This window comes from Natator depressus, chromosome 1, assembly GCF_965152275.1.
Source record: "Natator depressus isolate rNatDep1 chromosome 1, rNatDep2.hap1, whole genome shotgun sequence".
NCBI classification, from domain to species: Eukaryota; Metazoa; Chordata; order Testudines; family Cheloniidae; genus Natator; species Natator depressus.
The window spans coordinates 245,862,270-245,872,661 of record NC_134234.1 but is presented as its reverse complement, the minus strand read 5'-3'; the positions used below and the strand labels follow the sequence as shown (position 1 = coordinate 245,872,661).

Genomic DNA, 10,392 nt, shown 5'->3' with positions numbered 1-10,392 from the left:
TACTCTTAAAAATCTCCAATGACAGAGATTCCACAACCTCCCTAGGCAATTTATTCAAACGCAAATCAATATTTGACTGTAAGGTAATGACAGAAGTGAAGGAGAGTTAAATGTCATATTTTGTAGTCACCAGATGTTAAAGTATAATCTTGTAAAGATTCATTTAGTAGTTTGTAACAAGGTATAATTTTTATTTTCTATATTATATCTATCCTGTGTATTGCCTGACAGAGCTCAGAATTCTGTGTTGCTCTTAAATTGCTAACACAACATATACATTATAAGTAATTAATGCCAATCTATATTAGAAAGAGGCACTTTGGTGCAGTTTCTGTGTGTGATATTTTTGTTGATGAAGCAGTATACACTGAGTTGTACACACCAGTAGAACCTTTCCATAAGCTGCACTTGCACAAGCCACTTCTCAAAGGATGTCTCTGTTAGTACCAAAGTGTATGCAAAATGTCTAGATTATAATAGTTGTATGTGTTATTTCTACACCAGTTCATTTTGCTATGGCATCTTCTCTTTTGGGGCCCTGGAAGCTTGTTCTTTCAAAAGAATTATTCCTTTCATTTGAAAGGGGCTTGTTGCATTTTGTATTTGTCGCAATGTGATGGGGAGGGGCCCAGCCTGAGATCCAGACCCCATTGTGTTAGGTACGTACAACTGTAACAAAAAGTCCCTACTCCAAAGGTAGAGGAGAGATTATCCAACGGTTAGGGCAGCTAGCCTAGGACTTGGGAGATCCTCCTTCAATTCCCAGCTCTGCCACAGACTGCCTTACCCCTAAGGGAATTCTGTGCCAAAAAATTAAAAATTCTGCACACAATATTTTAAAATTCTGCACAATTCTGCAAATTTTATTTGCCAAATAAATGTGGAGGCTCCAGCACGGCATTGGGGAGCACAAGGCCACTGGCTTCACAGAGGTGGGAGATCACTGTGCAGCTCCCCGCTTAGGACATGGATTCAGTGGTGAGGCTGCACCCAACCCTGACAGAGCACAAGGATAGGGCCTGCCCCAGAAACACGCCAGGGCCCTGCCCCTCCATGCAGGTGCACCAGGTGTGGGCAGGCAGACTCAACAAGGCAGGATCCAACTGTGGAGAGGTTGAGCATGGGGGATCCAGGTGTGAGCTGAGAGGGTTCTGTGTGGGGTAATCTGGGTGCAGGCAGCTGAGCGGGTGATCCGGATGCACAGGCTTGTTGGGCAGTTCTAGGTTCAAGCGTAAGGGGACTCTGGAGGGGGATTCAGGTAAAGGTGGTTGGGGCTCAGCGGGGGGGTGGGGGGGCAGTTCTGGGTAAGGGATAGAGTTCAGCCTGGGGATCAGTGGGGGTCCAGATGCTGGGGGAGGAGGGGGCTCAGTGGGGGGGAGATACAGGTGCAGCTGGTTGGGGCTCAGTGGGGTGGGGATCTGGGTGTGGATGGCTCAGGTGCAGGTGTGGGACTTGGAAGGGTTTTTTTTCTGAGGGGGGGGCAAGGTTCAGCAGGAGGGTCTGGATGCACAGGGATTGGACAGATGGGGGAGCAGCTCCCTGTACAGAGATCCCTCCCTCTGCAGCTGAGGGGGGAGAGAGAGAGAGTGTGCGCGCGCGCGTGCGTGCATGAGTTTGCAGAGCTTCCCCCAGCTAGTGGGGGAAATCTGACTCAGCCCCGGATGCCGTGCATGGGAAGAGGAAGTCCCATCGTCCCCAGCCGAGCTGGGACTAGCAGCTGATCCTGACAGGGTAGGAGCCATCAGCCAGGTCTTCCCCAGTCTGGCCCCCTGCCCCACAGTGATTTACCTTTCTGCCGGCTGCCCTGGGCACCCAAAACATAACTACTGTGTAGGGTCGCATGACTGCTCTTGTGGCTTCCCTTGCTTCCCCGTCAGAAAGTCATTTTTCTGTGGGAAGCAAAGAAATCTGCGGGGGATATAAATTCTGCACCTGCACAGTGGTGCAGAATTCCCCCAGGAGTAACTGCCTATATGACCTTGGGCCAGTCACTAAATGTCTGGGTTCAGTTTCCCATCTGTAAAATAGGGATAATACCACTTCCCTGCCCCACAGAGAGATGAGAGAAGTACATTAAGATTGTGAGGCACTCAAATGCTATGGAAATGGGGATGATAATTGTACCCCACATAGAAAGAAACTGATTAGTCTAAATGGACAAGACAAAGGGTAGGAGGAAGAGACCAGTATTATCCCCATTTTATAGATGAGGAATCAAGGCATGTAGCAACAATGCAACTTGGCCGGGCAGTCTGTGAGAGTAGAACCCAGACCTTCTGAGGCGCAGGCCAGTGCTGTCTCCCCAGGACCTCACTTCCTCAAGGAAGCTGTAAAATGCTCACTTAAAACAATTGCATTTTTCTGAGTGTAAACAGCACTGTTGCATTAACAAGTATAAATGTCCTATAAGAATTAGAGGTGTTTCTTCTGAATCCAGTTACCATTTCACTCTCCGCTCTACTGTTGAGTCTATCAAAGCCAGTAAAGCCCAGCTGCCAGCAGGAGAGCCAAAACCCCAGTGCTGGTACGAGAGCTGAAGCAGATTGTTGGTGGAGGGGAAAATCTTCCGTGAGATCCTGCCTCCCCCTGCCTTCAAAGGCCTCACATTGCCCTTCCCTTCTGGTTGCAAAGGACTGGCGGGGTAGCTCTCACCAGATCCTATTACCATTGCGCCTTGGTCAGCCAGAGGGAAATGGCTCAGATGAAGGATCCCCATCCAGAAGTTTGGTGTTTTCTCTGCAGCGCTCTCTAACACTGCCATTCAGAGAGCTGAGGGACCACACCTGAAAGCCCCCTGGACTGGTAATTTAAACAGCTGGGCCAGGCCAGATTTTCTGGTAAAGAAGATAGTCTTCTCTTCTTGATGTCTCAGGCTTGTCCCATGATTGCACCACAGACTTCGGCCTGCAGTGTAGAGTAGCTGCAGGCTGGGTTATGGCTCTGTAGTTCTAGTGACAGTAGGGTAGTGGTATTGTCTGATGATTAGAGCATGGGAGGGGGAGTTGAAACTCCTGGATTCTGTTCCTAGCTCAGTGTGGCCTTGGCCAACTCTCCCAACTACTCTGTGCCTGTTTATCCACAGGGTGGTTGCAGGGCATGTTAAGATCATGGGATGAAGGCACTAGGAGAGGCAAACACCCTGTGTTTAGTAACGTCTAACAGTCTGAATACTTTGCTCTGACGCTACACATATCCGATCCAAGCACCCACGCACGTTTTTGCAGGCAAACGGGGAGGTGACAACATTCTTCTCCCTTTGTAAAGGCAAAACAAAAAACATGCATCAGTTTCAGATGGAGATTCTGAAGGTAACAGTTGCAAAGGAAAGCATCCCAGGGAGGATTTACTGTAGTTAAACCACTTTGCCAAAGGTTATAAATGGGGGAGGACTCAGGAAATTAGACTAAGGATAGATTTAAAAGGAATTAATACAGCTGGGACCACTGCTGCAGAGTGCAGGCACTGCCAGCTAAACATTTCTCAACAGCAGATCAGTCTGACCGGTAGAGAGCAACTCTGTAGTAAAGGCTCTTTCCCCTCCTCCTTTTCACCTGTTAAGTGAGCAAGGAATGTATTTTACCAAGAGGCCAACTAAACTGCATGGGCCACACCGCGCATCTTCCTGGACCATTGAGTTGGGATCGTGGCCTATAGAGCCAAACTAAAATGTTCTCACCTAAACAGTCTTGGTTTTTTTCTACTTGATTTGAACACATTGTTTCTACATAGATACTACCTTGGGCTCTGAAGGATGTTCCTCACCATGGAAATATTTATGCTTTATTAGCACATACTATGTGAATGTATTTACTTCCGACACTTCATTTATCACATTTTTTTCGCCCCCTTTTAATTCTCTAGGGAAGTTGAGTGTGAATTTATGCAATTCCAAAGTCACCTTGGGCTCCAATCCACATCCTACCAGAAGGAATACATCCTTCATCACTCACATCCACCCATACCGTGATTACATTACAACGTTCACTTTGTTAGTACAGGATGTGCCAGTTCCTTCCCAGGCAGCCCGACAACGTAGTGCGGGGGGGATGGAAGAAAAAGGCTGTGGACTAAATTCATCCAAGGGCCTTACAATAGGGATGCATTTGGAGTCGTATTTAGTAGTAGGGCAGAAACATGAACCAGCCTGAATATTTTAAGCTCACTGGGGCAGGGACCATCTGCCCTGTATATCTGGACAACATCTAACACATTTTGGATGCTACTTTAGTAGCAGTCACGCTTTAACAACATCCTCCCTTCCTCAGGGAAATCAGTCTTTGAGAACAGCCGGTGCATGAGCTTCGAGAGAGAAGGCAGTGGTATAAAAAGGTGTCCTCGTTATCAAGCAGTACATCCCACCCCAGAAAATCTTGTTAGGTGCATGCACACGACACTAGATACAAAGAGCTATGCTGCTGTGCCTACCACCTCAGAGTTTGTGCTCCATTACACTTTCCAAGAGAGCCAAAATGGGGCTTGCGGACCTCATGTACCTCTAATTTTACTAATTGCTGGGGCTAATACCATTGCAACACCACACTCCAGTAACACGTTCACCTGTATGGTCCCCCGTACAGCTGCTTCTTCACACGCCAGTGACTGAAAATGCAGTCACCTGCTTCCATGTGTTGTGCTTGTTGTCATGAAGTAGGAGAGATGAAGAGTAGGAGACCAGACCAGTTCCAAGCAGGTGTATTGGAATGCTTTGATGTAAGAGTAAAGATCAGAGAGAGCAGCAACCCCTGTGACCATTACATCCCCAAACCTCCATCCACTTGCAGAACCTCTCTTCCCCACAGTAGCAAATCTGGGGTAAGAACTTCTGTAACCATTACTCTGTTATTTGATGCATATAAGCATCTAGCTTTGAGAAGACACGTTGCTCCCCTCAGACATGTACTTGAGATCAGCAATATCAGGAAGAGATAGTTTCGGAAAGCCCGTCCCACCTGCCAGATTGAAAGAGCCAGTGAACCTGTGCCACTGGGGACAAATAAGGGGAACAGGATTTCTTCCAGCTGCATCTGGAGTCCAAAAATCCAGAGCATTACAACCCATCCTGAATCTCAGAGACTTCGACCAATAGGTTACAAAAGAGAAGTTTTAAAAATACTGTGTATGAATAATCCTGTTCTTGTAAGAAGACAGAGGACTTATATGCTCTGGATCTGAGGGCCACTTATATGCTTCTAAGGATGAATCCATATGGCGTGACCAGATAGCAAGTGTGAAAAATAGGGACAGGGGGTGGGGTAATAGGTGCCTCTATAAGACAACACCCCAAATATTGGGACTGTCCCTATGAAATTGAGACAACTGGTCACCCTAAATCCATATGGGATGAGAATCTGGGTGGTGTTCACATGTTGTTCCTATGTCTGGATAGATGGCTTATCAAGGACAGCGCACAGAGGAATTCAAGGGTCTGAATGCAGAATTTGCCATACCAGATCAGCTACTTGTCTGTCAAGTGCTCATTAACATTCAGACTACTTGAAATAAAACAGCTTTTCCTAAGAAGATAGACTACGTAGGAACCCTACTAAACTGATCTCAGACAGAAGCCCTCCTTCTCTATTGAATAGTTTGAAATAGATTGGAAGGACAAAACAGAGTCCACTAGCATCAGTGGACTTTGATGAAAACGCTGGATCTCACAGTTGCAATGGTTTTCATAGGCACCCCTCCTTTTGTGGCATCCTCAAAGGGCATTTGCCAAATCAGAGACTCGAATCAGTACTCTAACACATGGACTCTTGGGAGAAGCACTGGCTGCATGGGAGTCCAAGAGAACATTCAGAATCAATTTCCCAATTCTTACTCAATATTGTAGTAACCATATAGATGAATCTACCCTAAGCTTAGGAGACAGAGAAAGGTCGCACATTCAGTGTACTTGGTCACACCAGGAATCCAACCACCAGAGAAGTGTCTAGGAATTGTAAATCTTGCTTGTATTTCAGGTTTTCAGAGAATAGTAGGCCATTTTAAAAGGATCAGATGTTTTAATGGCGGGGGGGAGGGAAGAGGAGGCAAGGGAGATTAAGAGGAAATGGATACATGGGTTGAAGGAGAGTATTTAAAGTGCACTTTCCCCTTTAGAGCAAAGGTTCTCCCCAAAAACTCAGGAGAAAAAAAATACATTACATAGGATCTTTATAGGTCCCCAGTGGTTAAGGCAAAATCAGGTTCCTACCACTATTGGAGATGGCAATGGCAGATGATATCCAGCTAAGAAATGTGCCGTGTCTGATCACACAGACCCAGGGCATTAAAGTGAAAGAAAGTCTTCTTAGAGTACCTAGAGGCTAGGATATTCTGATCCTAGTCATTCACAGAAACATGGAAGCAGAGGGAGAAATGAGATAATCACGACTTTTCAGAAAAATTACTGCTATATAGTTTTCTTGTAGGTAGTGAGGGGCCAGGCCCATGACCATGATCTCTGGGTGTCTCAAGAAAGCCAAGGTCTCACCCAAATCCGAGTTTACAGTGTGCTGTGAAACAAGAGCACAATTAAACAGCTCCCCACTGTGTCCATCTAAAGACAGGAGCCAGGGCGAGTTCAGGTTTGTGCTCAGAGAAATGAGCAAAGAGAGCGCCTAGCAAGGACAGCAAACATGTTATGTTTAATACTGAAGGAGTAGCACAGGGCTTCTACATTCAGAGGGAAAAAAAAAAAAAAAAGGTATGTGTGGCTTTTCTCAGAGGCCATTCATCACACTGTTCTCATCCGATGAAGTGAGCTGTAGCTCACAAAAGCTCATGCTCAAATAAACTGGTTAGTCTCTAAGGTGCCACAAGTCCTCCTTTTCTTTTTACTGTTCTCAGTGCCTCTGGCAGGGAGTCTCACAAAGCTGCTTATGAAACTGATCAGGAAGTGAGCCAAACTGACTAACAGCAACATGTAGCCTCTTTCTAGTTGGGATGGGGGTTTGTTGCAAGTGTTCGCAAGGGTTAGGAAGTGAGAACACCGAGGAGAAAGAGGCACACACTGCAGGCGAGGGCTGTGCAGGCCCGGCTCTTCAGAGCTACTTACCAGGAAACAACTGCAACAACACTATTACACCTGTAACTGGGAACTAGCCATAAAAAGGAGGAAGAGCTCTTTGGATGAACTTTATGATTTTAGAAGGGTGGGTGGAGTGGAATAAAGCACACAAAAGAATTCCACATCAGTTCACCAAAAATAATAATTTATTCAGATGACATTGATTTGACATTATCAGAATCAAAACATTTCTCATTGCCACTGCTTGAGGAAACACACCAGCCAAAGGGTCTAGTGTAAAAATAAATATATTAAGACTTGGGTAGGAGAAAGAATGCACAGCCAATCAAGTATTAGCAATAAATATGCCGTGCCCCAAAATACCCTCTGAACAGTTGCACGTGCTCTGCAGCTCAGTGTGCAGATAGAGTTTGCAGCCAATTTGACATGAAGTGATTTGCACTGAAGATGGCAATCTTCATTTCCATCAGAACTTACTCGGCACCTCAACAGTCACCAAAGCCTGGAATCCAAAACCTCCATTCTCAGACACATGAACAACAGACTGGGCAAACAGTGCCACCAACAATTTCCAACATGAATTTCAAGGAGTTTGCTTCCATTTGGAAATGGACTAAGGACTGGGTTGGGATCTGAATACTAAGCTAAGTGCCCCCAATCAGTTGAGGGTACAAGGTAGGTCCCCGAACAGCATCTCCTCAGGATCATCCCGAATTAAAATGGCAAAAATTGGAATAAGGGTGGGAAGAAGAGACAAGAACATGGGTCCCTTATGATTAATGGTGCCTTCTCCCCAACCACTGGACTGTCTGAAGGTTAACTAAAAGCAGAGAGGAAGAGATCTAAAAGCAGGAAACATCTCAGACAAAGAAGGAGGAGGAGGACTTTCAGAAACCATAGTAGAAACAGAGCAACCGTGTTCTCCCAGTAAGTGAAGCTGTGAAAACAGCTGGCACTGCAGGATCAGCAAACAATCTCTGAGCAACAATTCAATACAATAAGGCACTAACAACGTTCCACATTAATCACATGATTAAACATTTACTTTCAGACATTTAAAAAAAATGGCTGTACACTAAGTTTAAGAAAAGGCAATTTTTCTATTTTTAAAAAGTTCCTTCCCCCAGCCCCCAAATTCTCAGTTACGGAAGAATTTTTCCATCCAGGAAATTAATTGGATCAAATATTTGATCAGAAATCTTGATGGTTAAAAAGTGTCTCTGTGAATACAAGAAAAGTCACCCGAGGCAGTGGACAGAAAAAAATATAAAAAGCAGCTGAGAGGTTGTAAAATGATTCAGATCACTTCATTAACGAACGTGTGACAGATGTTAGTCACTTGCTTAATGCACGATGGAAAGGTGCTCAGATGCAATGGTGTTAAGCATAGAATAGAATCACATGCTTTTGTAGCTGGCTTGCATCTATTTTTCTTATGAGTTATCAGACTGACAGCCCTGGAGCCTGCCTGTCTGTCCATCGTGTCAGTAAAGCCTGGGCAATAGCAGCGTCAGTTTCGTCACACTACTCCACCAATGTGCCTCAATCCTAACCCAGAAGCATCACATATAAAGGCAGTGGAATAGTTCAGACTCACTTCATTAAATCCTGGGTCTGCTCTGCCGAGGAAGGATAAATGGTCAACTGTCCACAGAGAACAGGACCGATGACACCAGCTTTTTTCAGAAGTGTCACCTAAATAGCCATCAAATGCAGAGAGCAATAACTGGGTCACAACTGATCTCACAGCCAACTGGTAAAAAGAATCTGTATCCCAGTCCCAATCCTCAAAGCCATCTAAGTGGCCACCGTTAGATCTATAAAATTTACCACACTCCTTGAAAATTAGTGTTAAAAGATTATTATCCCCCTCTTCTACAACATTTGGCTACTTACATATTCAGAAATTGCAGGGTTTCGCAACAATAATAATAAATAGATCAAGCATGGTGTTAACTTCTGATGGAGAAATTATCCGTACATGGGAGGATTAACCAAGGATAGTAGAGATTAATCTGTGTATAGATTTGGCAAAGGTATTTTTAGGACACCTGGACAGCACAAACGCATCCGATTCCAAAGAAACTTTTTGCCCATTCTTCTAAACCAAAGCAACAAAGAACTTCAGAATATTCATGAAGTGGGGTTTACGGTTTCCCCAGCATAACGAGGTCTCACCATTCACTGTAAGACTGACTCCCCATCTTCAGGTTTTAAATATCTGACACTTGCCAGGACATCCAGAAATAATCAGTATAGGTTATGGCAATGGGACCACAAACCAGGAGGAAAGAGTGCACTTGCTGACTTGAAAGGCTCTGGTGGGACTACAGCCAAACTGATTAAATTCCTCTATCTTGAAACAGCAGCTCCATGTTGCAGAAGGCCTGAATCCATTTGGGCATTTAGTATTCCAACAGCAAGTTCTCAAAGGCTGTTCTGCAAAATCTTGTGGGACATTCTGAATTAGTCCAAACTTGCAGGGCAGGAGAGGGAGAAAAGAAAACAAACATAAACCTCCCAGAATTTTGATTTGTCTCCCAGTTGTTGATTTTCCTTGGACAGTCCCTCTGAAGGGAAGTGGCAGTCACCCAGTCCGCATACGCAAGTGTCTCTCATGCAGGAGCAATCTAATTTCCCTCACTAGTAAGGGTGAGATGAACAGGATTGTTGAACTGGTCTGTGGAAAGGAACAACATGAAGGACAATTAGCACATGTACATGCCGCTGCATCTTCCCTCCAACACATTTTAGAGGCATTTGTAAGCACAGAAAGCTGGAAGTGAAATAGGAAAGTCAAAGTTTGCCTATCAGAAGGACAAAAGTTGGCATTAGACTTTCAGGAAAACTTCTGAATAAGCTAAGGCTTTTCCCTCGACTCAATGGCTTTGCACTGCTCTCTCTGGACCCTATCAAATAGCTCTTTCAGTTGTTCAAAAAGGAATCACAGAGCAAAGCAAGGTATCACACCAGCTCTAGCCCAAAAGGAGAGGCAGGTGGATTATGCAACACTCCCAGCCACTACCAACCTGAGCAGCTCAGGGTGTGAACTCTGATCTCCTAGACAGAAGCACTGTGCTGCCACCATACTGGGCCAGCCCTATAGAGCACTTTCATTTTGGCCCCTCAATGTCCGATCATCCCTCCCACCAACCCAAAAGAAAGGGCTCCACAAATTACCGGCTCACCATCAGCTCCTTGGAAACCCTGAATGCACTTGCACACAGTGGAGTTGGAGGGGGCAGAACCTTAACTTGGAAATTAGAGTGAAATTCAACCAAAATGAATGTTGCACACCAGATACAAGAATTTTTAAAGGGGCAATGTCAAGTGCTTCTCTTTCTATCACTTACAAAACCTGCTTTAAAAATCTATTCTTG

General features: G+C 45.1%; 1 protein-coding gene across 5 annotated transcripts in view; it reads right to left on the bottom strand.

The window, feature by feature from the left end:
- Positions 1 to 7,128: 7,128 nt before the first annotated feature.
- SLC37A3 (solute carrier family 37 member 3) overlaps positions 7,129 to 10,392 on the bottom strand; it is a 47,693-nt gene continuing 44,429 nt past the window's right edge. For all 5 annotated transcript variants that reach the window (XM_074940164.1, XM_074940154.1, XM_074940172.1 and 2 more), the window contains exon 15: positions 7,129 to 9,692. In XM_074940164.1, coding sequence (XP_074796265.1) covers positions 9,600 to 9,692 — 93 coding nt within the window. In that variant the 3' untranslated portion in view covers positions 7,129 to 9,599. The remainder of the gene's footprint in view (positions 9,693 to 10,392) is intronic.